General features: G+C 45.5%; 1 protein-coding gene across 1 annotated transcript; it reads right to left on the minus strand.

Moving 5' to 3' along the window:
• Positions 1 to 169: 169 nt before the first annotated feature.
• On the minus strand, positions 170 to 26792 carry inppl1b (inositol polyphosphate phosphatase-like 1b). Its single transcript, XM_023989869.3, has 26 exons — positions 24776 to 26792; positions 19114 to 19177; positions 16871 to 17151; positions 16473 to 16613; positions 16272 to 16359; positions 15422 to 15511; positions 15082 to 15300; positions 14839 to 14953; positions 14632 to 14732; positions 14434 to 14536; positions 14001 to 14197; positions 12679 to 12796; positions 12012 to 12108; positions 11444 to 11582; positions 11197 to 11296; positions 10950 to 11038; positions 10371 to 10452; positions 6878 to 6967; positions 6661 to 6774; positions 6469 to 6557; positions 6292 to 6379; positions 5871 to 6023; positions 5348 to 5429; positions 4402 to 5188; positions 1445 to 1554; positions 170 to 1347 (listed from the first exon to the last, which is right to left on the minus strand). The coding sequence occupies exons 1-26, from the start codon at positions 24910 to 24912 to the stop codon at positions 1248 to 1250; spliced, it is 3774 nt and encodes a 1257-aa protein (XP_023845637.1). The 5' UTR covers positions 24913 to 26792; the 3' UTR covers positions 170 to 1247.
• Positions 26793 to 27689: the final 897 nt, after the last annotated feature.

The raw sequence follows: 27689 nt of genomic DNA on the forward strand, positions 1-27689 counted from the left end.
GTCGATTTGTTTTTCCGCTATTGTATTTTTGTGCCAGCAAGGCCTGTACCATTAAGAGTGTGGATAATTTATAGTTTTATATGAAGACAAAACAAACATAATTCCATAGTACAGTCTGGGATATGAAACCTCCCCATGCTCAATCTCCTTTGGATTATATGGTCCCAAATGTCCTAATAAATATCTAGAGTTTATTTCATAATGTTGACACAACATTGTTTTATTCACGTCGTGTCCCATTTGGTTGAATAAATGTAACATCACCTGCATGTAATACTTCATTACCTTAATTCAACAACCTTCAGAAAATAAAGTAGTAAACTTCTATGATCCACAGTTAAATGCATATCTAAAACTCAGATGACCAAAGTAGCACCACTGGCAAAGAACCACAGGAAAGGAACCACAGGCGTCAAGCACAAGTTTCAGGCCCTCAATCTTCACACAGTAGCAGTGTCTAAGAACCCACATATGTCAACAGTTAGTTTTATACAATAACGGTTTAAAAAGGCAGTAAAAAAAGAAAGCTAAGTTCACAGAAGCATTGATTAAGTGACTGTGATGTTCATGTTAAATGGGTGGGTGCCACTTTATTATCTCGTGAGCGCACGAGAGTTATGGGACAAGGGAGAGAATAGAGAAACATATACAATGTAATAGTAAGAATGTAAATAAACGGGCCCAGGGTTCGCATTTTCCTCCCACTGGATTCCCCTCTTATCACTAACAGCTACACCACAGTGACAAGATAATAATACCATCGGACAGTAAACAGAAAGCGAGACCTTATTATTAACTTTCCAGGCCATGTTAAAATGTGCACTGGTAAATATGTACAGCTGTACATTTCATCCTCCACGGCCCTTATTGAGTGATTTTARAAGCTGTTCTATATAAACGGCAGAGCAGTGGAAAGGGCAGGGGAGGAGGTGAAGCGTGTGAATGCTCAGTAAACACTCGTCTGGTGACTGCTGGGGAGACATAAAATCAATATTTAGCTATGTGGATCTAAAATTGGATATAAAAAAATGTTTGAGCATTATAAGGTGGACGTGTGAATGGAAACAGATATGAGATGAGGATTTCATGGGACACGCACCATGTCTGTGTGTTTGCTTACCAGAAACTATTTTTTACTGTATATAAACGGACGTGAGTGGAAGAGAGGACGAGTAGTCCATTAGGGCAGGCATCAGTCACCGATGTCCATTAAGTTCCGTTTGAGAACTCAAACAACGTGAGTAGGTCTATAGTGAATCCCAGATCCTGGGTAGGTTCTCCAGGATCCTCCGGCGATGTGACGGGTTCGACACTCCGGCTGCACGCAGGTCCTCCTCTGTGATGCCACTGTGGAGAGAGCAAAGGTAATTTAGGTATCCCTGACTGACTTAGACCACCGAGACCAAACAAATCAGGTTCCATCCACCGTTATTCCTCCTCTCACCTGAAGTAGTCCAGGTCGTCCCAGCCGTTGAGGCTGAGTCCCAGAGTGTACTTCTGTAGACCCAGGGTGCTGAGTAGTTCTCGCACCGTCTCTGGAGCTCCATATAGGACCTGTATCAAACACCAAAACAAACGTCTAGTCAAAAAACTGAATGATAAAGCCTTAGGTCTGGGCCCATTACTAGGCACCTACAAACTCAGATAGATTCCCTCAATCTCACACAAATTGTCAAGGAACCTACCAGGTACAACCCCAAATCCGTAAACACGGGCACCTTCATAGATATCATCCTGACCAACCTCCCCTCTAAATATAACTCTGCTGTCTTCAACCAGGATCCCAGCGATCACTGCCTCATTGCCTGCTTCCGTAATGGGCCCGTGGTTCAACGACCATCCCTCATCACTGTCAAACGCTCCCTAAAACACTTCAGCGAGCAGGCCTTTCTAATCAACCTGGCCCGGGTATCCTGGAAGGATATTGACCTCATCCCATCAGTAGAGGATGCCTGGTTATTCTTTAAAAGTGCTTTCCTCACCATCTTAAATAAGCATTCCCCATTAAACAAATGTAGAAATAAGAACAGATATAGCCCTTGGTTCACTCCAGACTTGACTGCCTTTGACCAGCACAAAAACATCCTGTGGTGTTCTGCATTAGCATCGAATAGCCCACGCGATATGCAACTTTTCAGGGAAGTTAGGAAACAATATACACAGTCAGTTAGGAAAGCAAAGGCTAGCTTTTTCAAACAGAAATTTGCATCCTGTAGCACAAATTCCCAAAGGTTTTGGGACACTAAAGTCCATGGAGAATAAGAGCTCCTCCTCCCAGCTGCCCACTGCACTGAGGCTAGGAAACACTGTCACCACCGAAAAATCCACGACAATTGACAATTTCAATAAGCATTTTTCTACGGCTGGCCATGCTTTCTACCTGGCTACTCCTACCCCGGCCAACAGCTCCACACCCCCCGCTGCAATTACCCAAGCCCCCCCCCCCCCCCGCTTCCCTTTCACCCAAATCCAGATTGCCGATGTTCTGAAAGAGCTACAAAATCTGGACCCCTACAAATCAGCTGGGCTAGACAATCTGGACCCTCTCTTTCTAAAATTATCCACCGCAATTGTTGCAACCCCTATTACTACCATGTTCAACCTCTCTTTCGTATTGTCTGAGATCCCTAAAGATTGGAAAGCTGCCACTGCCATCCCCCTCTTCAAAGGGGGAGACACTCTAGACCCAAACTATATCCATCCTGCTCTGCCTTTCTAAAGTCTTCGAAAGCCAAGTTAACAAACAGATCACCGACCATTTCGAAACCCATCGTACCTTCTCCGCTATGCAGTCTGGTTTCGGGGTGGTCATGGATGCACCTCAGCCACGCTCAAGGTCCTAAACGATATCGTAACTGCCATAGATAAAAGACAGTACTGTGCAGCCGTATTCATCGACCTGGCCAAGGCTTTCGACTCTGTCAGTCACTGCATTCATATCGGCAGACTCAACAGCCTTGGTTTCTCAAATGACTGCCTCGCCTGGTTCACCAACTACTTCTCGGATAGAGTTCAGTGTGTAAAATCGGAGGGCCTTTTGTCCGGACCTCTGGCAGTCTCTATGGGGGTGCCACAGGGTTCAATTCTCTGGCCGACTCTTTTCTCTGTATATATCAATGATGTTGCTCTTGCTGCTGGTGATTCTCTGACCCACTTCTACGCAGATGACACCATTCTGTATACTTCTGGCCCTTCTTTGGACACTGTGTTAACAAACCTCCAGATGAGCTTCAATGCCATACAACACTCCTTCCGTGGCCTCCAACTGCTCTTAAATGCTAGTAAAACTAAATGCATACTTTTAAACCGATCGCTGCCTGCACCCACCCCCCGCCCAGCATCACTACTCTGGACGGTTTTGACTTAGAATATGTGGACAACTACAAATACCTAGGTGTCTGGTTAGACTGTAAACTCTCCTTCCAGACTCACATTAAGCATCTTCAATCCAAAATTAAATCCAGAATCGGCTTCCTATTTCGCATCAAAGCCCCCTTCACTCATGCTGCTAAACATACCCTCGTAAAACTGACTATCCTACAGATTCTTGACTTCGGCAATGTCATTTACAAAATAGCCTCCAACACTTTACTCAGCAAATTAGATGTAGTCTATCACAGTGCCATCCGTTTTGTCACCAAAGCCCCATATACTACCCACCACTGCGACCTGTATGCTCTCGTTGGCTGGCCCTTGCTTCATATTCGTCGCCAAACCCACTGTTTCCAGGTCATCTATAAGTCTTTGCTAGGTAAGGCCCCGCCTTATCTCAGCTCATTGGTCACCATAGCAGCACCCACCCGTAGCACTCGCTCCAGCAGGTATATTTCATCTGGTCATCCCCAAAGCCAACTCCTCATTTGGCCTCCTTTCCTTCCAGTTCTCTGCTGCCAATGACTGGAATGAATTGCAAAAATCACTGAAGCTGGAGACTTATAAATCCCTCACTAACTTTAAGCATCAGCTGTCAGAGCAGCTTACCGATCACTGCACCTGTACACAGCCCATCTGTAAATAGCCCACCCAACTACCTCATCCCCATATTGTTTTTTATTTTTGCTCTTTTGCACCCCAGTATCTCTACTTGCACATCAGCTTCTGCACATCTATCACTCGTGTTAATGCTAAATTGTAATTATTTCACCACTATGGCCTGTTTATTGCCTTACCTCCCTAATCTTACTACATTTGCACACACTGTATATAGATTTACATTTTTTCTATTGTGTTATTGACTGTACGTTTGTTTATCCCATGTGTAACTCTCTTTTGTTTTTGTCGCACTGCTTTGCTTTATCTTGGCCAGGTCGCAGTTGTAAATGAGAACTTGTTCTCAACTGGCCTACCTGGTTAAATAAAGGGGAAATAAAAAAATAAAAGAAACATTTTATATCTACCCACCTCTTTCTCCCAGCAGTAGCCTCTTTCTGCCGCCATGGCCAGGTCATTCCTCTGGGCCGGTCTCTGGCATGGGGTAGATGGAGCTTCAAGGTCCACTGGGAAGAAGTCTACCTCGCTGAGTGACTTGGCTATCTGCAGGGCTGTGAGGGAGTGGTCCCCAAGGGGCCCAACTGGCTGCTCCACCACCCACGGTGCTGAGGCCTGGGTGTGGGGTACACAGGTGGACACATATGGGTAGAAGGCTGGGAGTTTGCTGCTCKGTACAGGGATGGCTTGTTCCTGTTGGTGCACCCTAGGCTGTTCTCTCCTGGGGGTCTCTCTGATGATGGCGGAGTGGTTCATGTACATGTTCCTCAGGTTCTTGGCAGGCAGGATGGAGTCCTGGACAACATTTTTTTTGCTTGGTCGTGGTTGTATGGGTTGTTCATGATAGTGAGAGGTGGGGCTTGGGGCAGGGGGGATTGGCGATGGGTCCTTTGACGGGAAGAGCTGATAGGAGGAGTTGGTCTGGGGTGGATGATGGTCATTGGTGGAAGGATAGTGGGGCAGGATCCCTGGAATCTCGATTTCAGTGAAGTCAGACCTGCGAGGGGACTTCCTGTCACAGCCACGCCCCCCGAAGAGTTTGGGTAACTGCAGCGCGGAGTCGCCGGCCCAGACCACCTGAGGGTCCCTGCAAGGGGGTGGAGATTCCTCTACTCTTCCCAGGACAGACACACCTTCAAATATGAAGTAGGCAGGGTTTGTGTAACTGCTAGGGGCCGGCTTGGGTGGAGGCGGTGAGGATCTGAAATGGGTGGACAGATAATAATGAAAGTAGGCTAAATGACAAACTATACTATAATCTCCCATCACTAATCATATCTCGGAATCATATGCTGACAATGTATGTTGGCTGGTTTTACAATGAGTGACACCAAAAAAAAAAAAAAAAAAAGATCCTCACCGGCTGATAGGTGCCTGAGTGGAAGGAGGAGACAAGCATCCCCTCACCAGAGCCTTCTCATCCTTCTCAAAGCAGAACCATTCTGAAAAAGACAAAACAGATGTTTACTGGACACCATCTAACTAATGTCTTCTCCATATGTCCTGTGTTGTCTGGGGTAAAGGCTGCCCCTGGCGTGTGGTGGCAGTGTTCATGTGTGTTGTCATGGCAATGCATAATGCCTGACCTATAGGGCAAATGGCACCCACTCACACTGTGTGTCCTTTGAATGTCTCAGGATGCATCTGGTCAGGGTCAGTCAGCGAGGAGCCAAAAGAGGAAGCCAGGGCAGAGACCACAGAGAGAGAAAGCCAAGCCTTGGATCAATCAGGAACCAAATAGAGGAAGCAATGAGAAATACACAGGAGAACCAGAGGGCATATGGACTGTCGCAACAGAAGCCCAGCGGGAAGTGATAGTGCGAGCAGAGGAAGGAGAGGAGGACAGTGATGAGGTTGGCGGGAGGGCAGCCAGGCGAACCCACCGTAGATCTTCTCCCGTGTTCCTCGCCGGTCCTTGGGCACGTGGACCCTGACCCGCCCACGTATGGAGCCCATCTCCTCGCCCCGGTGGGTCAGAAACGTCTCAAACTGCTRTGCCGCYCCGATAAGGGAGCGCAGCGCCACACAGCACTCACCTACAGAGTCAACAGTAGGATCAACAATGGAGTGGACACTGATCCCGGCCTAGACACCGATCTCTGGTAAGTTTACCTTTTTTCTCTCCTAATAGTTAAGATTTGAAGACTGTACACTGGTCTTTGATCTGTGCCTAAAATACACTTCAAAAAATCTAAACATCTCAATGACTAGGGTCAAGGGGCATTGATTGACTAAGTGACTGATGAGAGYGGAAATAGTGAATGGTGGTGGTTACGAACAGGAAGGGAAGGAGRAATGACCAACCGTATGACTCAAATCCGTCACATGACTTGACAGACAGCAGGAGGTGCTGATCCTGAAGGTACTCCATGTCTGAGAGGATCGGGAGAAGCTATGATATGTAGACACACACACACAAACAGGTTAGCTATGCGTCTTTGGTATGAGTTTGCTCATCTAGCTCCAGATTGATGTAMTTACCTTGGGCAACTGCTTGGGGGACCAGCCCAGTTTGAGGAAGCCAGGCACATCACAGCTCTGTGAGTCATTCTCTACGGAACGGCGGATCTCTGCTCAAGACAGATATCGACTTAAATTATTCATCACATAAGTCACAGAGTATATTATAGAACTATAGATGAACTAGATGAGAAAGGGTTAAGGACAAAGCACCTTCAAGGCAGGATGAGTGAAACTCAATGAAGAACTTGGCTTTGCTGGCCGTCTTCACAATGGCCTCAACACCTTCCAACTCCATCCAGGCCCTCTCCATGCTAGAGTTTGGGTCTGTTTTGTAGTGCAAAGAAATCGAGGCTCACAAGCAAGTATCACAGTTATATTATACGACGTATATTAATCAAAATTCTTATGTCAAAATAACCACAATCACCTGTTTTGGAAATGAACTGTGATGTCACCCCTACATGGAATGTGGCAAAAACAGGCGAGTGGTCGCTGGTGAAGATGTCATCTGTACAACCTGGAGACAGAGAGATCTCAGTCATAATGATACAACCGTATCCATTATCCTTATTCTGTTAACTGCACCATCATACAAGCATTCTTATGTCACTAATGATCACTTCAGCACTCTATGCTATTCAACCTCAATCAAAACCTGRGGCATAGACTAAAGTAATGATCCTTTAATGGCTATGATGGAGTATGCTGTATGGGGAGTATTTGCTGAAGGAGGTCAAAAGAATTCAGGCCCCTAGACTTTTTCCACATTTTYTTATGGTTACAGCCTTATTTTAAAATGTATTTAATTGTTTTTTTCCCCTCAATCTACACACAACACCCCATAATGACTAAGCAAAAACAGGATTTTAGAAATGTTTGCTAATTTATTAAAAATAAAAGTATTCAGACCATTTATTCAGTACTTTGTTGAAGCACCTTTGGCAGCGATTACAGCCTCGAGTCTTCTTGGGTATGACGCTACAAGCTTGGCACACCTATATTTGAGGAGTTTCTCCCATTCTTCTCTGCAGATCCTCTCAAGCTCTGTCAGGTTGGATGGGGAGCGTTGCTGCACAGCTATTTTCAGGTCTCTCCAGAGAAGTTCGATTGGGTTCAAGTCCGGGCTCTGGCTGGGCCACTCAAGGACATTCAGAGACTTGTCCCGAATACTCTCCTGCATTGTCTTTGCTGTGTGCTTAGGGTCATTGTCCTGTTGGAAGGTAAACCTTCACCCCAGTCTGAGGTCTTCAGCGCTCTGGAGCAGGTTTTCARCAAGGATCTCTGTACTTTGCTCCATTCATATTTGCCTCAATCCTGACTAGTCTCCCAGTCCCTGCCACTAAAAAACATCCCCATAGAATAATMCTGCCACCACCATGCTTCACCGTAGGGATGGTGCCAGGTTTCTTCTAGAAGTTATGCTTGGCATTCAGGCCAAAGAGTTCAATCTTGGTTTCATCAGACCAGAGAATCTTGTTTCTCATGCTCTGAGTCTTTAGGTGCCTTTTGGCAAATTCCAAGCGGGCTGTCATGTACCTTTTACTGAGGAGTGGCTTCCGTCTGGCCACTCTACCATAAAGGCTTGATTGGTGGTGCTGCAGAGATGGTTGCCCTTCTGGAAGGTTCTCCCATCTCCACAGAGGAACTCAAGAGTTCTGTCAGGTGACCAAGTCACCTCCCTGACCAAGGCCCTTCTCCCCCAAWTGCTCAGTTTGGCCWGGGCGGCCAGCTCTAGGAAGAGTCTTGGTGGTTCCAAACTTCTTCCATTTAAGAATGATGGAAGCCACTGTGTTCTTGGGGACCTTCAATGCTGCAGAAATGTTTTGTTACCCTTCCCCAGATCTGTGCCTRGACACAATCCTGTGTTCCTTCGACCTCATGGCTTGGCRTTTGCTCTGACAAGCACTGTGGGACCTTATATAAACAGGTGTGTGCCTTTCCAAATTATGTTCAATCAATTTAATTTACCACAGGTGGAATCCAATCAAGTTGTAGAAACATCTCAAGMATGATCAATGYAAACAGGATGTACCTGAGCTCAATTTCGAATCTCATAGCAAAGGGTCTGAATACTTAAGGAAATAAGGTATTTCTYTTTTTTTWTWATTAATAAARGAGCAAARATTTCTAAAAAACAGATTTAGCTTTTTCATCAAGTGGTATTGSTGATGATTTTTATTTCTTTAATCCATTTTAGAATAAGGCTGTAATGTAACAAAATGTGGAAAAAGTCAAGGGGTCTGAATACTTTCCGAAGGCACTATGTCTGAATATAATGTTACGAGCCAACAAAAAAMAAACTCAGCAAAAAAAGAAACGTCCTCTCACTGTCAACTGCGTTTATTTTCAGCAAACTTAATGTGTGTAAATATTTGTATGAACGTAAGATTCAACAACTGAGACGTCAAACTGAGTTCCACAGACATGTGACTAACAGAAATGGAATAATGTGTCCCTGAACAAAGGGTGGGTCAAAATCAAAAGTAACAGTCAATATCTGGTGTGGACACCAGCTGCATTAAGTACTGCAGTGCATCTCCTCCTCATGGACTGCACTAGATTTGCCAGTTCTTGCTGTGAGATGTTACCCCACTCTTCCACCAAGGCACCTGCAAGATCCCGGACATGTCTGGGGGGAATGGCCCTGGCCCTCACTCTCTGATCCAACAGGTCCCAGACGTGCTCAATGGGATTGAGATCCGGGCTCTTCGCTGGCCATGGCAGAACACTGACATTCCTGTATTGCAGGAAATTATGCACAGAACGAGCAGTATGGCTGGGGACATTGTCATGCTGGAGTGTCATGTCAGGATGAGCCTGCAGGAAGGGTACCACATGAGGGAGGAGGATGTCTTCCCCGCAGTGGCAGACCAGGTGTTGTTACACGTGGTCTGCCACTGCGAGGACGATAAGCTGTCCATCCTGTCTCCCTGTAGCGCTGTCTTAGGCGTCTCACAGTACGGACATTGCAATTTATTGCCCTGGCCACATCTGCAGTCCTCATGCCTCCTTGCAGCATGCCTAAGGCACGTTCTCGCAGATGAACAGGGACCCTGGGCATCTTTCTTTTGGTGTTTTTCAGAGTCAGTAGAAAGGCCTCTTTAGCGTCCTAAGTTTCCATAACTGTGACCTTAATTGCCTACCGTCTGTAAGCTGTTAGTGTCTTAACGACCGTTCCACAGGTATGTTCATTCATTGTTTATGGTTAATTGAACAAGCATGGGAAACAGTGTTTAAACCCTTTATAATGAAGATCTGTGAAGTTATTTGGATTTTTACGAATTATCTTTAAAGACAGGGTCCTGAAAAAGAGACGTTTCTTTTTTTGCTGAGTTTATGTCCTAAACCAGGGATGGGCAACTAGCTGCCCACAGCCGCCCTTTTGTAGGCCTGTGGCCCAATAATAATAATAACAAAAATACTATTTATTAAARAAATTATATATATATATTTGTTTTTTGTTGGAACTCAATCGGGGTCTCAACTTCCTGTTGAGAGTTAGAGTAATAGAATACACAAGGTGCAATTTAGAAATGTGCATCAGCAGTCACTCAATTAGCACGTGTCAGCATTTTTTTTAACGATTGGTAAGTTAGTCTAGCGGCCAGCTATCTAAACTTGTAGTAAGCATGGTCCAATTACTGACCGAGGTGGGGCCCATTGATCATCAGTTATCACATAAACTGCAAACATTTGCCTGCACCCTGTGGCAAAATGAGTAGAATTGCAGGAAATTAACATTAAAATGTAAATATCGGTCATCGCTGTCATGAATGGGGCCGCTAAAATGCTTTCTCACAAGGGGATGGGGTTGGGGGGGTACGCAGACCCATGAGCCACTGCGGCCCCTCATGATGAGTTCCGTTTTTTTGTGGCCCCCAGCCCCATCAAAATCATCCATGTCGTAAACCTAAACCCACCATAGGAGTTGCAGGTGATATGTGTCTCTGAGTAAGACTTCCACAGAATCCGGTCACACCATGATGGCACATTGACACGCACCTGTAGACACAGAATAGAAGAATGGCTATATTTATTGTGTGTTTGTGTGTGTTCGATGCGGACARATTGAACATAGAATTGATTTAGAAAAATTGTATTATATAATGTAGGGAACACTGCATTCCAATCATACAAGCCATTTCACTCTGTGAGGTAGTTTTAGTAGTCATGATGACAGCTGCCGTCAAAGCATCCACCCCTTGTGACCCCAATAGAGACTGATTGGGTTACACATACAGTAAATCCAGTCGTGAGCTATACTTATTTGTGTAGAATGTTTAGGGGGGCAAGTTACACTAGTTGCAAAGGCGAAGGTTCCCAACCTAGCATTATGCAATTCCCTTATTTYCTGACTGCTTTCACAAGGCTCACAAATGATGCTTTGTGTGGATTATTCATCACTTACTGCTTGAATGTAATTCAGACAACACGCTGATTTGGACACAATGTAGCTTTGAGAGGTTGTGTCAGATAGTGTCACAAGGAGATAGACTCACGCCAGAGGTCTTGTACTTCTGCCACAGGTAACTGTCCCTGGACCCCCTCTCGTACCGATAGGTGGGCGGAAACGCAATCTTCTCTTCCTCTTAACCAGGACAAAGAGAGAGAAAGGGAGAGAGAAGGGGTAGATTCCGAGACAAAAGCAACGAAGAGGAGAAATTATTGACAAGAATAAATAACAGGTATTTTCACCCGCACAGGAAGTTATACAGTTTGACATGACGTCAGTAGGATGCTACTCACTGAAATTGAGGAAGGCCTTCCTCTTGTGTCGTTCTCGTGTCAGCTGGTCAGCACACATGAGCTCATCAAACTCCCGCTTGGAAACATGTTTCAGAATGTCCTGTAAAGCAATAGCGATTCAGTATGAGAGGATTCAAGGTACGGCTCTGGGTCTATGGAGATTCTTGATTTCGGGTTACACTACATCTGATCTATTTGCTGGGGAACAACGAAACAGAGAGCGGAGAGGAGACAGGGCTTGTCTGACCTGTACGTCCAGATCTAGTCTGTAGTTGAGGTCTCCACACCAGAAGAGATGTGTGAAGCGCAGGCTGACGTCAAAGGCACTGAGCTGCCGGTCACCCAGGGACAACAGTCTGAGGATGTCCGCACAGTTCTGGTTCCTCCTGACAGGACCACAAGCACAGGGAGGGACAACATCAACTCACACACATAGACACGCTGCGTACATACATTGGAAACGTATACACTCTACAGCCCTGYCATGTCCTTATATAGAAAGGACACAGTGTACATCAATCTGATGATAGTTGTGTTGAACATTACCCTAATGTTTTATCTGTCAACTAACACCCAAATGATATACCAAAGAGCCGACCATTGGAAATAGGTGTGTATACAGTTGTGTATACCACAGGAGGTTGGTGGCACCTRAATTGGGGAGGACGGACTCGTGGTAATGGCTGGAGCGGAATTAGCGGAACGGTATCAAATGCATCAAACACATAGTTTGATGCCATTCACTCGGTTTCGGCCATTATTATGAGCCGTCCTCCCCTCAGTAGCCTCCACTGGTGTATACAATATGTACATACCTGACTACTTTCTCACTGCCAGAGGTCAGATGGCAGTTGACAAATCCAAAAGAAGTACRGTTGAAGAGTAAGGAAACCCCAACAGCACCTTTATTTCCTGGAAACAAACAGATTTGACATTTAAAGGTTAACCTCATTTAGTTAATAAAACACAACATCTCATTCCTGTTAATCATGCTCTGATATCACAGATCAGGGGTGTCAAACTCATTCCATGGAGGGCCGAGTGTCTGCAGCTTTTTGTTTTTTCCTCCCAATTAAGACCTAGACAACCATGTGAGGGGAGTTATTTACTAATTAGTGACTTTAATTCATCAGTCAAGTACAAGGGAGGAGCAAAAAACCCGTAGGCCCTCCGTGGAATGAGTTTGACACGTGTCTTTGGCTGTAGGCTATGCCAAAGATACAGTATGTGTCCGTGGAGGCTGCTGACGGGAGGACGGCTCATAYTGCCTGGAATAGAGTCAATGGAATGGTATCAAACATGTTGTTTCCTTGACATTCTATTGACTCCATTCCATCCATCACTATGAGCCGTCCTCCCCTCAGCAGTCTCCACTGGTATGTGTATGTGTATACTACGCATTCATTTCTGAGACGAGGAGGAGGGTGTGGTGTTATGGGTAGCCGACCCATAGATGACCCAAGTAGGGGCCTGGTATCATACCCAGTGTGTTCCCCAGGCCAGTCTTCACACTGGCTGTGTTTACATGGCTGATGCGACTCTCGTGCTCCGGCTTCACGAACACTGCTAGCCTCATGTTCCACAGCGACTGTACTGCCACCTGCAGGACACATAACCACAGAACACTATAACAGAGCAATCAAGACATAGGCCTACAGTACTGCTGATTGAAAAAAAGCTAAAGTAATGATAACATATATATCTTGATTTTTCATGGAAGTATCATAATCATAGACATAAGCAATCGTTTTTAGACATTTTATTGCTAGGCTAACTCCAGTAAGTATCAGGTAAATGGATGAGCAATAAACCTTAACTTCCAGTTTATACCAACGATTTATATATACACTAGATGACAAACAGGGGAAGCTATTTTGAAGCCACCGCACCCCCATCTTGGCACTCCTCCACTGTTGTAKATTTTTMGGGGGGAAGCTATAGAAATGCATAGTTTTTGRCACGTTTATTCCATTACAGACACAMTAATGCACACTTTTTCATTATATTATGTGAGCTAAACATACAAATAAAAAGTGTAAAATATATACAATTATTTTCCTTAAAGCATACTTTTTGAAAGTCTGAATGTTACTGTCCCCACTACAACAACAAAATACTGAAATCGATGTCATTTTGTTCTTAAAACATTTKATTGAAARACTGTAGAATTCCATTCATTCCTATGGAGAACCCTCTCTCCTAGGGAGTGCCAATATGGTGGTTTCAAATCCTCTCATTGGCCAATACATAGCATRCGCAATCCAGGGTTTATATAAGTCATTGGTTTATACAGTCTTTTCTATTACCTCTTTGTGCAAATACAAAGAGCGTGTAAAGTAACTGTCACAGAGAGATAAACAGCTCTCATTGCTTCAGGATGAATGGTAAAAGAAAAAGTATATCAAACAGATATCCTATAAGGTGAGCAAGGGCATAATTACATTTACATTTAAGTCATTTAGCAGACGCTCTTATCCAGAGCATAATGACAATCAGAGACACTGAAAGCTGGGAGAAAGGGCCAATAAGGTATAGGGACAGAAAGAAAGAGACAGAGATAGAAAGACAGCGAAAGAGCGACACATACAGTAGAGATGGAGGAAAAGAGGGACATGGAGATGGAGAAAAAGAAGCAGAGAGAGATGGAGAAAGAGGACTGGGGACAACAGATGGAAATGAGCTGTTTGCTAAATCTGGTGCAACATTTCCTTTCTCCGTGTTCTATGRTTTTGTTGTACATTGTCTCTGTCCCAATTTTTTTTWATAGTTAAATGGAGGACAATAGAGGAAAAACTGATGCTCACCTGTTTGTACTCTATATGAGTGTAGCTGTGTAGGGTAGCCTTAACGTGCTCGGTCCACTCCTTCTCCCCCTGAGAGTTCTCCTGGGTACCCAGGGCGTAGATGTCATGAGGCAGCAGAGCTGTGGACTCATCTGGGGTTCGCCCCAGACCACAGCACGTCACCCAGGACTGCAGACTGCGAGGGGGAGGGGAGCCACCTGGACACACAGCCATTAAGATCATTAGTGAGGGTCCAACTCAGTATAGACCACCATCTAGTGCTTCAAATAAAAAAAGGGTGTTTCTAACAAGAAAATTGTGGCTTTCTAGTGTAATAACCCTGTAATAACCCTGTAATAACCGTAGCCATACCAGTAAAAGTACTGATGTCAGACAGTAACAACGGAAGACATATTACTCTAGGACAGTGAGGTTCTATTGATGTCATAGTTACCCATATTCCAGCTGCCCACAAACACAGAGATGACGTCAGGTTCGCTCAGATGGGAGTGTCTGGTCTTCATCAGCTGTAGCAGCTGGCAGAACGCCTCCCGTTTCTGGAGGGAAGAGAGAGTGTTCTCAGTCAATATAAAAACTACAATGGAATCCAATGGGTGGCAACATACACAGATGAATGTAGACCTGTATGTACCCTTGCACTCTCAAACATGAGCTCTCGTGGGGTGCTGTGATGACTGTCCACTACCATGCGCAGCTTGGCTGGACTGCTCTGGAACTTGACTAGCTGCAGAACTGACACGTGCGCACGCAAGGAAAAAGAGGGTAATCGTTAGGATCATTGAATGCTTCTTCATCGAACTCGGTCAAGTAATGTCAGATGTTGATGTTATTCTCTTACTCCGGTCGTGTGAGACTGTCTCCGCTCCGAATGACCCGGCCTTCCTGTCAAACAGCAGCACTCCTGTSTCCAAGTTCACTGACACTGTCTGTCTGCCGTAACGCACCATCTTAATCTAGACACACACACACACAAAGATGATGCAAGATATACAATATTGTACCACAAAAATTATCAAAATATGATTAAACAGCTGGTATGCCCCTCTAAAAGTATGAACTGCCCTTTGTCTCTCTCTGTCACCTGAAAAGAGTGGACAGGTATGGGCCTGGCATTGTTCTTGGCTACAGGGACTAGTGCTGGAGCAGGGGCTGGAGCTGGAGCAAGGGCAGAAGCAGGGGATGGAGCAGAGACTGGGACTGGAGCAGGGACTGGAGCTGAGACAGGGGCGGGCTCACGGGAAGGGGCAGGCTGCACAGCCAGGTTGTGATTGGTCACAGCATCTTGAAGAGCTTTCAGCACCTGCACAGTAAGAGCATAGAGAGCTTTAGACTGTATAGTAAATGAATATCAGACTGGTTTGCATTGGGGGATAGTGTGTGTGTGTGTGTGTGTGTGTGTGTGTATGTATGGGGGTACATACCCTCTTCTCCAGGGAGGAGAGCAGGCTGACCAGGACAGAGATCTTACACAGCAGGCTGTCCAACTCCATGTCTGGACCTCTACCCATATTCTAAAAGGAGGGACAGTAATATACTGTATTAAGTAGCTATGTGCTATGTGCAATACAGATATAAATATAGAATTGGACCCCATGAATGGAACATATTTAGAGGTGTTTTATTTTAAACTTTTTTAACAGTGATGCGCTGTGAAAGTAATTTCTCAATTAGTGCACTAGATGGCGTAGCAGATCAGATTTCCATTCATTTCCTGTCTTRTTAGTTTGTGGGTCTGTTGTGGACCATAGTAGAGTAGACAGGGTTGGACAGACAGGGTAGGACAGACCGGGTAGMGGCCTTCCGAGTGACACAGTGGTATAAGGCACTGCGAGTCCAGGCTCTGTCGCAGCCGGCCGCGACCTGGAGACCCATGGGGCGGCACACAATTGGCCCAGCGTCGTCCGGGTTAAAGGAGGGTTTGGCCGGCAGGGATGTCCTTGTCCCATCGCGCACTAGCGACTCATGTGGCGGGCCGGGCGCAGTGCACGCTGACACGGTCTCCAGGTGCACGGTGTGTTTCTTCCGACGCGTTGGTGCGGCTGGCTTCCGGGTTAAGTGGGAATTGTGTCAAGAAGCAGTGCGTCTTGGTTGGGTTGTGTTTCGGAGGACCCACGGCTCTCGACCTTCGCCACTCCTGAGTCCGTACGGGAGTTTCAGCGACGAGACAAGACTGTAACTACCAATTGGATGCCACGAAATTGGGTAGAAAACGGGGTAAAAAAAAGAACAGACCGGGTAGGACAGACAGGGTATATCACAGATGGGATGTACCTGTGACTTGGTGGAGGTTAAAGGGCAGGTGGGATGGTCAAACACTTTGGCCAGCGTCTCCAAACTGGACATGGTCAGATCAATCTCACTGTGGATCAGACAATCAGTTTCATTTTCTCCCAACAAATCCATCACATCACAAACACTAAATGACATACAACACTTTAACTGTAATAGCAGTAGCAAAATGCTGAAACCCACCTGTTGAGTCCCTGGCATGCGGTGCCCAGGGTGTGGTGTAGATGGCGTAGGCCTTTTGCTCCTCTACGTAGACCCTCCACATCCAGAGGCAGCTCACTGCACAGATACTCACTGAGCAGCCCAACCACCTCACCTGCCATGCTGTGAAACCACAGTAAAAAAATCTACATTTTATGTGGTTTTTCCATCATTTTACCAGAAAGAGTAGATAAAACTAACGGAATAACGGAACTAACGTTTTTCGTGAGTGTTCGCAAACGTAAGCCTTGTTGAAAGCAGCACACAGGCAAGCTGAAGAGGAAGGGAGATACCTAGATGCCATAGGAAAGTACTACAGTGCTAAAGTACCCTAAATAGCCCCAGACCGATATTGCACATTTTTCCCTATTTATGTGTACCTGGGTGTGTTGAGCTCCTGCAGCCTGTGGAGGAAGAGGAGGTGGGGGGATGAGGTGACTGGGGGTCCTGCTGGGGGAGCTGTACTGACCGAGACTGGGGCTGGGCTGGGACTCCACACCAGCCCTTGCTTCTCATCATCACCTGAGCTCTCCTCACCAGGCTCTGTGTCCCTCCCCACAGGGTACAGCAAGGGGGTGACCAGACCCTTATGAGGGTGCTGGTACCCCAACACCAGGTCCCCCAGCGTACGGAAACAGTTCACCTGCACCCCTTGAGATGTCTGTGGGGAAACACACTGTGGTTATACATACTGTGGTTATACATACATGGGCTGTGGTTACCCAGAAAGGTCAAAAATACCATAAACACATGATACATAACCTACACAACAGGTGATCTTCATGAGAGTTTCCTTTATGTACAGGATAGATGAACACATTCCCTGAACTGGTGCCACAATGATCTGCAAACCGTCCATCAAGATAATATTTATAAACTGTTTCTCTAAAGTTCCTAAAGCTTGGAAGACCGTACAAATGTCTCAAATCCATATGAACCTGTTCAGGATACGCATGTGTTGTTCGAACAGTGTCCACCAAAACAAAATGGACCTGGATATACTCAGGAGGATCCCTTGGAGTAGAGGTGCGGTCTCTTAGACCCTGGAGGTGCCAAACAGAAGTCACAACCACTCACCTCTGTTTGCATAGCCAGAACAAGAACCACATCAAACACTCACTGCCAAGCAGGCTGCAGAAACCACTGCTAATCAGCCACAGGACAGGAGATGATGTCACAAACAACCCCCCCAAATTCTGGTCACTGGCAAGGTTGGCTGCCACGAGTAACAGTGTTCCAGCAGTTTACTAGCCGACCTCTGTGTTCTGAGCCAGTCTACCGTACACACGCACAAACGCTGCCCGCTATAAACACTCCAACAGCCAGCTGTCTCAGATACGTACAGTAAACATGGAGGGGAAACACATATTCAACAGCCATAGACAAACACATTAAGTGCCAGTCACACACACACACACACCGCGGGCATAGACATATTAGATGCCACGGACACACTCTCAGACACAGGACCCAAAGGGCGCACACAGCAACACTGCAAACTAAAAGCCCCTTTCCTGTACGTCTTATTTTAGAAACGTTTGTTTTCATTGTGTGGTTTGAAAAACCCTTTTTGGCAGACATTAGCTGCCCCAGTTGCCAGGGACTCCTCTAATGGTTTATGCATTTTTTCGAGGAACTCTTGAAAAGTGATTACAAAGAAAATACAGACTAAACGACTCAGGGAGACAAAAACGGCCTGTCTTTTAGCTCAAAATATCCCTTCTATAAAATAGCACCCTCAGAAAAACAAGAAAGCAACCACGCAATCCCTATGTGGTAATGTTTTTTAATAGCAAAGCCAGTGAGACAAACTGCTTATTGGGGACTTTACTGACAAGCGAAGCAGCGATACAGTACACGGAGCACAGCCCTCATCTGAAAAGAACGTTTACATGGTGTTTTCAAATCAAAGACTCATTAAATGACTGTCTCTATGAGACAATTGTTATTGAGCTGTTGTTTTTGCACCAGATATGGTAAAGGAATGCACAGGCTGGTTTGCGGGCTGCCTCAAATGTTTTTTGTTACTGTGTTTTTTCCCTCATTCCTGATAATTAGGACCAGGAGCTGCGGCTCTTGAAAGGAGTCGTCCCCTATAGTCACTATCTAAAACACACCCATACAACCGCCACACACAAACTAATCCGAACCATCCCGATCCCCCACCCAACTAACCCTCAACACACACATCCTTGTCCACGGCACATGCACACACAAAGCACAAACAGACCCATCCTCCTCAGAGCACTGGTCAATGAGTGGGTAGGTCAGGAATCTGTGAGACACACACAATTTCTCCTCTGTGCAGCGGTCATTCTCCAAGCATGCAGCCGCATGGCAGGGATGCCATTCAAACAAAAAGGCCTAAGGCAGAATGAGCCTAGTATATGAACACAAGACACTTCCTGTTTCCCTTACAACAGACAATAACACACCTCTTTTGTAACGATAACAACTACAMTATTGTACTGTCCATTCTTTCTCGAAAGTGGTTGCTACAAGAGGATAATATCATGCTTGCACATGTAGGATATGCTACAGTATTAGCCTAGTTACTGTCAGGATTAGGTCATGTGTGTATGTGAGGGGGGTTTGGAAAGTTAAACTGATGATGGTCACTCACCTGTACAGCCAACAGGCCGTCTGCATCAGGAAGAATACGATAAGTGTGAACGTGCCGTTGGAACCTGAAAAGGGGAAAATAACATTTACAAATGTACTATATACCCCAAGACAGCACTACACATAACTATACCACTGTCATGGGCCAGAAATAAACATTCAAAGGCAAAACACGCTTTAAAGTGACAATGAAATATGGATGAGCAGATGTGCTGCCCTTGTTAAAGATAAACAAGACGCTAATTTGTTGATGGTGTGACTCAGTTAGATGGTTATTATAGCAACTTCATGGTCCACTGCACAGCGTGGGACTACATGACTACTACCAGGCAATTCCATGGAAACGGAACTGCGCTGAGACTCAGATTTTTCACTTAAAATGTATGCCAAACAAAAACCTTTGATTTCAAAGTTAAACAAACCATACAACTCTATGCACAATGACTGCTTTTAACAATTTACACAGAACAGTTTGCAGAAACATTTACTGGAAGAACTGTGCATATGCAACGTTTAGTAAAATAATTTTGGTAAAATCTCCCTCCGTTTTTCATGTGACCATGTTTTTCAAAAGATCTGTTAAATATCTCCTCAAGATTAAGATGAAAAGATGTCTCCCGAAAGAATGGGAAGGTGACATGACACCTTGACTCTGAAAAAAATCTATTTTGGTTATTGAGCCACAGTAAGTGGATTTACACCCGGTAACGGAATTGCGGTAACATAATTTTTTTCATGGGTCCCTGATCTGTACTACACAGAAATGTTTGCCCGCAAGTTCGTCATGATGTCTTCAAGTTGGCTACCTAAGGGATAGATCGAAATTCATTGTATAACAATAATTGTAGCGGCCCTGTGTTTATAAACATGTATATCTACTTGGCTTTTGTGGCACAAAATTAAACTCAGCAAAAAAAGAAACGTCCTCTCACTGTCAATTGCGTTTATTTTCAGCAAACTTAACATGTGCAAATATTTGTATGAACATAACAAGATTCAACAACTGAGACATAAACTGAACAAGTTCCACAGACACGTGACTAACAGAAATGGAATAATGTGTCCCTGAACAAAGAGGGGGTCAAAAAAACAAAAAAGCAGTCAATATCTGGTGTGGACACCAGCTGCATTAAGTATTGCAGTGCATCTCCTCCTCATGGACTGCACCAGATTTGCCAGTTCTTGCTGTGAGATGTTACCCCACTCTTCCACCAAGGCACCTGCAAGTTCCCGGATATTTCTGGGGGGAATGGCCCTAGCCCTCACCCTCCGATCCAACAGGTCCCAGACGTGCTCAATGGGATTGAGATCCGGGCTCTTCGCTGGTCATGGCAGAACACTGACATTCCTGTCTTGCAGGAAATCATGCACAGAACGAGCAGTATGGCTGGTGGCATTGTCATGTCAGGATGAGCCTTCAAGAAGGGTACCACATGAGGGAGGAGGATGTCTTCCCTGTAACGCTCAYCGTTGAGATTGCCTGTAATGACAACAAGCTCAGTCCGATGATGCTGTGACACACCGCCCCAGACCATGACGGACCCTCCACATCGATCCCGCTCCAGAGTACAGGCCTCGGTGTAACGCTCATTCCTTCGACGATAAACGCAAATCCGACCATCACCTTTGGTGAGACAAAACCGCGACTCGTCAGTGAAGAGCACTTTTTGCCAGTTGTGTCTGGTCCAGCGATGGTGGGTTTGTGCCCATAGGCGTATCTGCAGTCCTCATGCCTCTCCATATCTGCAGTCCTCATGCCTCCTTGCAGCATGCCTAAGGCACGTTCACGCAGATGAGCAGGGACCGTGAGAATCTTTCTTTTTGTGTTTTTCAGAGTCAGTAGAAAAGCCTCTTTAGTGTCCTAAGTTTTCATAACTGTGACCTTAATTACCTGCCGTCTGCAAGCTGTTAGTGTCTTAACGACCGTTCCACAGGTGCATGTTTATTAATTGTTTATGGTTCATTGAACAAGCATGGGAAACAGTGTTTAAACCCTTTACAATAAAGATCTGTGAAATTATTTGGAATTTTTACAAATTATCTTTGAAAGACAGGGTCCTGAAAAAGGGACGTTTCTGTTTTTGATTTGTTTACATCGACAAAACTACATATATACAGAATTTATTTTCCTTCATTTTTCTTGAGTGGGCAGCCTGATGAAAGCCAGTCAATATTTAAATCACCCAGAAAATATACCTCTGTTGATATCACATACTTTATCGAGCATTTCACACATGTTAGCCAGATACTGACTGTTAGCACTTGGTGATCCAAAGCAGCTTCCCACCAGAATGGGCTTTAGGTGTAACTGATGAACCTGTAGCCATCTTACTTCAACAGTATTTAACATTGTCACACTGGTATAAATGTTCAGGAGACAGGCGCAGGAATGCGTAATAGTTTTGTTTTTTTTCTACCCAAATTACAGCGTGCCATGTAAAGGCACGGGGACGAAGACCAAACAAAGACGTATACAAAACACATTGTTGAGACCCAAACAAAAGAGCGAGGAGTACCTCGAATAAATACACAAGCGCACAAAGATACCACACCGGACGAGACCCGTAATCATCTGCGCAATACGCGCGGCACGGATGCCAAAACAACACAGCACAGGTACTCACACGACCAACGGACATTGTAAAAATAATCGACCGAATAATGGTGAACAAAGGGCACACTTATACAATTACTAATCAATGGGAATAGTAATGACAGTTCCGGAGGGATCCGTGACAAACATGAGATCCTCTCTAAGCCTTACAGAACTGTGTATTTGAATAGAAAACGGCCACACCTCCACCTTTGGCATTTGGGTCTTTTCTGTAGATCTTATAACCATGTATTGCTACCACTGTATCATCAAATGTATTATCTAAGTGAGTTTCAGAGATTGTCAGAATATGAATMTCATCTGTTACTAGCAAATTATTGATTTATTGAACCTTGTTTCTTAAGCRACATATGTTAACGTTGGCTATTTTTTGCACTTATCTGGGATGCTTGATTGTTTTTATTGCTTTACTGGGAAGTTTAGATTTTGTGTCACTGGACTACACACAATACCCCATAATGTCAAAGTGGAATTATGATTTTCAAATGTTTTACAAATTAATTGTCACGGATCGCTAGGAATGGTAGGTGTGGAGTCAGGCGCAGAGAGCAGCGCTTTCAATGAATACGTTTATTTCAGCTGCGTCCAGCCAACAACCAGGCAAAATMACCAATTAACCGAATAGTCTCTCAACCAGGGAAAATAACGGACAACCAACACGTAAAAGCAAAAACAATAATACACCACTGACATATAGGATAAGCCCGCACAACAGCAGGCGGGACCTGGGAGTTTAAATAGCCCCTAATTAACAACAAATAAGATACAGGTGAAAACAATCAAGAACAAACCAACAGAAAAGAAAAAGGAATCGGTGACAGCTAGTAGACCGGTGACGACGACCGCCGAGCGCCGGCAGAACAGGGAGAGGAGTCGACATTAAAGTCGTGACATTAATAAAAAATGAAAAGGTGAAATGTCTTGAGTAAATACGTAAGTATTCAACCCCTTTGTAATGGCAAGCCTAAATAAGTTCTGGAGTAAAAATGTTCTTAACAAGTCACATAATAAGTTGCATGGACTCACTCTGTGTGCAATAATAGTGTTTAAACATGATTTTTTGAATGACTACCTCATCTCTGTACCCCACATATACAATTATCTGTAAGGTCCCTTAGTTGAGCAGTGAATTTCAAACACAGATTCAACAACGAAGACCAGGGAGGTTTTCCAATGCCTCGCAAAGAAAGGCACCTATTGACCAGCAAGCCCACCCTCTTTTCCCGATGTCAGTCATGTCTTTAGGAGGCACTGTAACCAGCTTGCTCACAAATTGTGAMGAGTTAGTATGTTGTTGCAGAAATAAATAGACCTAGGGGAGGGGTTGTCCAGACACATTAGCTTTGACCATCAGATGACAGAAAGTGAAAGAAAACAGTTATCAACATGACAGTGGAAGGGAGGAAGAAATTCTGTTGCAGATTTTTCAGAAATTCTGTTGCCAATTCATTAACATAATTGATATTGGTAAAAACTCTATAACTAATTGATATGTCTACCTTTACTGGTTACTTCTGTGAACTTTCATTATTCTCCCTCCACATAAAAATATCTTTAAAATATGGGGGTTTTTGGTAACAGAATTTCAAGGCACAAGGCAATGTATCTTCAACTTATAGAAAGCAGAAAATATTTTCCTAACCTAAATATAAGTGTTGATATTAGTTGGCAGGGTTTTTACTTCAGCATTCTTGTGTTTTAGATGTATTTCTAATTCCTTTTATGACTTATTCTGGTAGATGTTTTCTCAGACTCCTTTTCCATCTGTTTGACAAGGAATTAAAACCTATGCTTATTCCATGTTCTAAGGATGGAAAACTCTTGTATAATGTATATATGCCTAAATTAAAAAAAATATAGACTCTTAATTAGCTTTCTTTTGACACCCATTTTGACATGATCCTATTAACGCCACATGTTGGTGCTCATCTTTACATGGAAATAACCTACCCACACATCTCACGTTTTTACACACCACTATTTACACAACCTACACAAACTAGCCAGAGGGGAGTGACTCATCTGGCCCGCATGCGGGCTTCATGTTCGATAATAATCATTTGGTAGCAAAATCATACCACTAGTCTGTGTCAAGTATCCAATAGATGGCTAACTTTTATCTCTACTTTATCTCTAAACACAGTACAGTAAATGCCTACCCCCCCCCTGTTGAAAAGACACCAGTTGAAAGCCCCCTGCTGAAAGCATGGCCTTGTGATGCCTGGTCAAAAATCACAGGTATCATTCATCTAGAATGAATTCATATTTCCCTGTAATGAAGTTAGAGAATAATGTAAAGAAACAGCAGACCTGTATTGATGTGGAGATTAGATTAGTGTACACTAGGCCTACATACAACGTAGAGAGGAGGAAGAGGGACAGAGGGACAGAAAAAACACAGAATAGAAAACAACAGCAAAAGAGAGGGAGAAGAGAATGAGACAGCTAAGAGGGAGAGAGAGAATGAGACAGCTAAGAGGGAGAGAGAGAATGAGACAGCTAAGAGGGAGAGAGAGGGGGGTGGGAGCAACATGAGCAGCAGTGGGGCTCAGCTTTCAGGAATGTGTCTGGCTCGGGCCGCTGTGCACAGAGAGCCGTGTGGTCACTGTAGCTCCCGCCCTCTTCCAGGGGCCCCAGGGAAGACTGAAGGGAGGGGGGAGGAGAGGAGAGGGGGGGACAGGGAGCCCTAAGCCAGGGTTACACGGACACTGGCCAGGCTTGGTTGGGCTGTATCGGGACTGGGCAACCTGAGGGTTCAGGAGCTATAGACTTCCAGCAGCCCTGTGAGCCACAGCCTTCTCCCTGCCCGCTGTCCCAGCTCAGAGTGACAATGATAAAGATGACAGAGAGACAGGCTGCTGAATCCATTTACAATGCCGACATTGAGACACTCTATAGCACATGTGAATGTGAGGTTAGTTCCCTTTCCACTGACTGTGAGCATCACTGAGTTGATATTGACCATACACACTCAGAGATGGAAAGGAATTTTATGTTTGTGTGTGTGCGTGCATGCGCGRGTGTGTGTGTGTGGTGGAAGGCTACTCACAGCAGACAGAGGGCGTAGGCTCCAGGCACAGACTCACTGTCCCTGACCAGGAAGCTGCCYTCCCTCCCAGCCCGGGCCAGCAAGTCCTCCGCATGCACGCGGCTGATGTCACGGTGGTACCACGCTGCCATCGCCATGACAACCTTTGCTGTTGTTGTCCACCTGTCAGTCAGTGGAGTGTCTGTCCGTCCAACAGGGTAATCCACAACAAGGTGTACGGTCAGAGATGACACACACACAGTCTGTCCCAGACACCTGTGTCATGGCACCACGAAACCCTCCAGTCAGGAGCTCTTGTTGTTCAGTCCTCTTGAGTGTTCACAGCTTCTCCAGCATCCTCGTCCTCATTAGTAAGGTCGGCACAGGACAACAACAATAGTCCTCCTCATTTAAGACAGGCACGCCTTCCAGGGTCCTACTGGGTTACACATCCTGTTGCATTTGAGGATTGTTGTCGTTATAGAGTCAGAGTCAATATCCCTCCCACAGATTTCTCTGTGTCCAGATTCCAAAACTACAGTTGCTGAACTCTGGCCCACCTTGTTGTTAGTTCCCCCACAGAGAACAACTGTCTCAGTGTCTGTGTGCAGTTTGCTGCCAGCCGGATGTTCCTATCAGGTAGACAGACAGCTGGATGTTCCTCTCAGGCAGACAGACAGCTGGATGTTCCTCTCAGACAGACAGAGATAGAGAGAGAGAGAAAGAGAGGGGGGGAGCAATGGTGCGTATAGCCAACCACCCCTGGGGGTAGTGCCTGCAGCCTCACCCCAAAGACCGGCAATGCTCCTGCCTGCTGTCCCCTCAATAAAAGCCCTGCATGCAAACAACACAGGAAAGAAGAACCAAGAGAAGTCAGTCAGCCATACAAACAAACCCTGCTGCACAGCCTGCTGTGGTGGATAGATATCAGACAATTCAAATGCTTTTCCAGTTGTTTTGCCATATAAGGGAAAGGGCAAACACCCTACAGAAAGTTCAGTTGATGGTTGCAGTTCTCTCCAGATTCCACAGTCTCTCTCTTCCTCTCTGTTGTCAGACGTAGATTACAGAGGGTAGGTCGGGGGTGTTGGTGGGGGGTGTAAAGGGTCCCTGGTCGGTCCCGTGCTGAGAGTGTGTTGGGAGTGTCCCGTCCCCCTGGCGTGGTGTGTTCCGTATCTCCCTAGAGTGTCGTCAGAGGAGGAGGTGAAGGGGGGCTAGAGGATGAGAGGACTAGCCCTGTTAAAGCACAAGACAACGCTGGGCAGCACAGACAGAGGAAGTGACTCCCCGCTCCAGATGTGAGTAAGAAGGAAAAGCGAGGGCAGAGAAAAAAACTGACGCAGCAGCAGAAAGAATTCCTGCGAGGGGCTTCACTTCATCACTGGTGTGTGAAACCAACGCTGCCAGCAGACTCTTCCTTTCTCTGGCCCACCCCACGCTCCATCCTCCTCCCCTCCTTCTCCTCCTCCTTTTCCCTGAAATCCCAAACACAAAACACAGCCGTGCCGTGCACACTCAGGTGGGAGGCTTGGCACAGCCTCTGTCTGTCTCACTCCTGCGTTCTTGTCCTCTTTTCCAGCCTTTTTTCCACTGTGCTGGCTAGCTTATTCCCCTCTCTCTTTCTCCGTTCCCCGCCCTTTTCTTTTGTTACTCTCCCTAACATCCCTTTCTCTCTCTCCTTGCTCTCCTTGCCATCTCTCCCTCCTTTCCCTCCTTTTTCTCCCTCCTTTCGCTCCCTGCTTACTCTCCCTGCTTTCTCTCCCTCCTTTCTCTCCCTCCTTTCGCTCCCTGCTTACTCTCCCTGCTTTCTCTCTCTCCTTTCTCTCCCTCCTTTCTCTCCCCACTTTCTCTCTCTTCTTTCTATCCCTCCTTTCTCTCTCTCATTTCTCTCTCTCCTTTCTCCCTCTCCTTTCTCTCTTTCCTTTCTCTCCCTCCTTTCTATCACTCCGTTCTCTCTCTCTCCTTTCTCTCCTTTCTCTCTCTCCTTTCTCTCTCTCCTTTCTCTCCCTCCTTTCTATCTCTCCTTTCTCTCCCGGCAGAAAAGCAGCCTCCAAATGGATATGGAGGCTTATTTTTGGCATGCAAACAACGCCCCTCTTCCTCCTCCTCTTCCCCTCCTCTCTTCACCCAGTGGTTGGAACTGTGTTTGTGGGCAGCTGTTTGGCTCCAGCTTTGCTGTGCTGCCTCTTACAACTCAGCAGAAATCCATTGCCCACCACCCCCACCACACAAACCCATAACATACACAAACAAGCTGACGTCAGTACAAGCCCATTCCATTACCCGCCCTCTCAACTCTTCTGTTTATTACAGGCCCAATCTCATCTCACGACTTTCCAAAGGCCACAAACCAGTCATTGTTGTTGCTCCCTCTAGCTTTTTCTTATAGGAGGTCAGTGACTGCTGACTCACCCATCCTAACCCCTCACCCACCCCCAAATCTAAAACCTTACTGCTGTCCCTGAGGTGGTCTGTTCTTCCAGCTCTGTTGTGTTTCTCAACAGATGTAGGTGGGTCAGAAGAGGGTACACAGCAAACATGGCCCCATTTGGGTATTTGGTGGGCAAGGTAGATAGGGGCTAGCCCACAGCAATCCCACACCAGCCCAGTGTCGTTCCAGTTTAAGTGTTCTGTTGTGTGATGTCAACATAAAAGTTTATCTTGTACACAGTCTGTAAAAAGGCTTAGATAAGTGCATGTGACATATGAGAAAGTTTTAAGTTAAGGGCAGCCTACATGGTCCAGTGTTTTAACCCGCATTGGGCCAACATCGTGCCAATGTGGACATGTTTGCTGGTGTCACGGCCGTCAAAGAGAGGAGACCAAGGCGCAGCGTGGGATGCGTACATACTAATTTATTTAAAGAACGAACACTAAACAAACTAACAAAATAACAAACGAACCGTGAAGCTATACAAAAATGAGTGCTGACAGG

Source organism: Salvelinus sp. IW2-2015, linkage group LG6.2 (genome assembly GCF_002910315.2).
Source record: "Salvelinus sp. IW2-2015 linkage group LG6.2, ASM291031v2, whole genome shotgun sequence".
In the NCBI taxonomy this organism is placed as follows: domain Eukaryota; kingdom Metazoa; phylum Chordata; class Actinopteri; order Salmoniformes; family Salmonidae; genus Salvelinus; species Salvelinus sp. IW2-2015.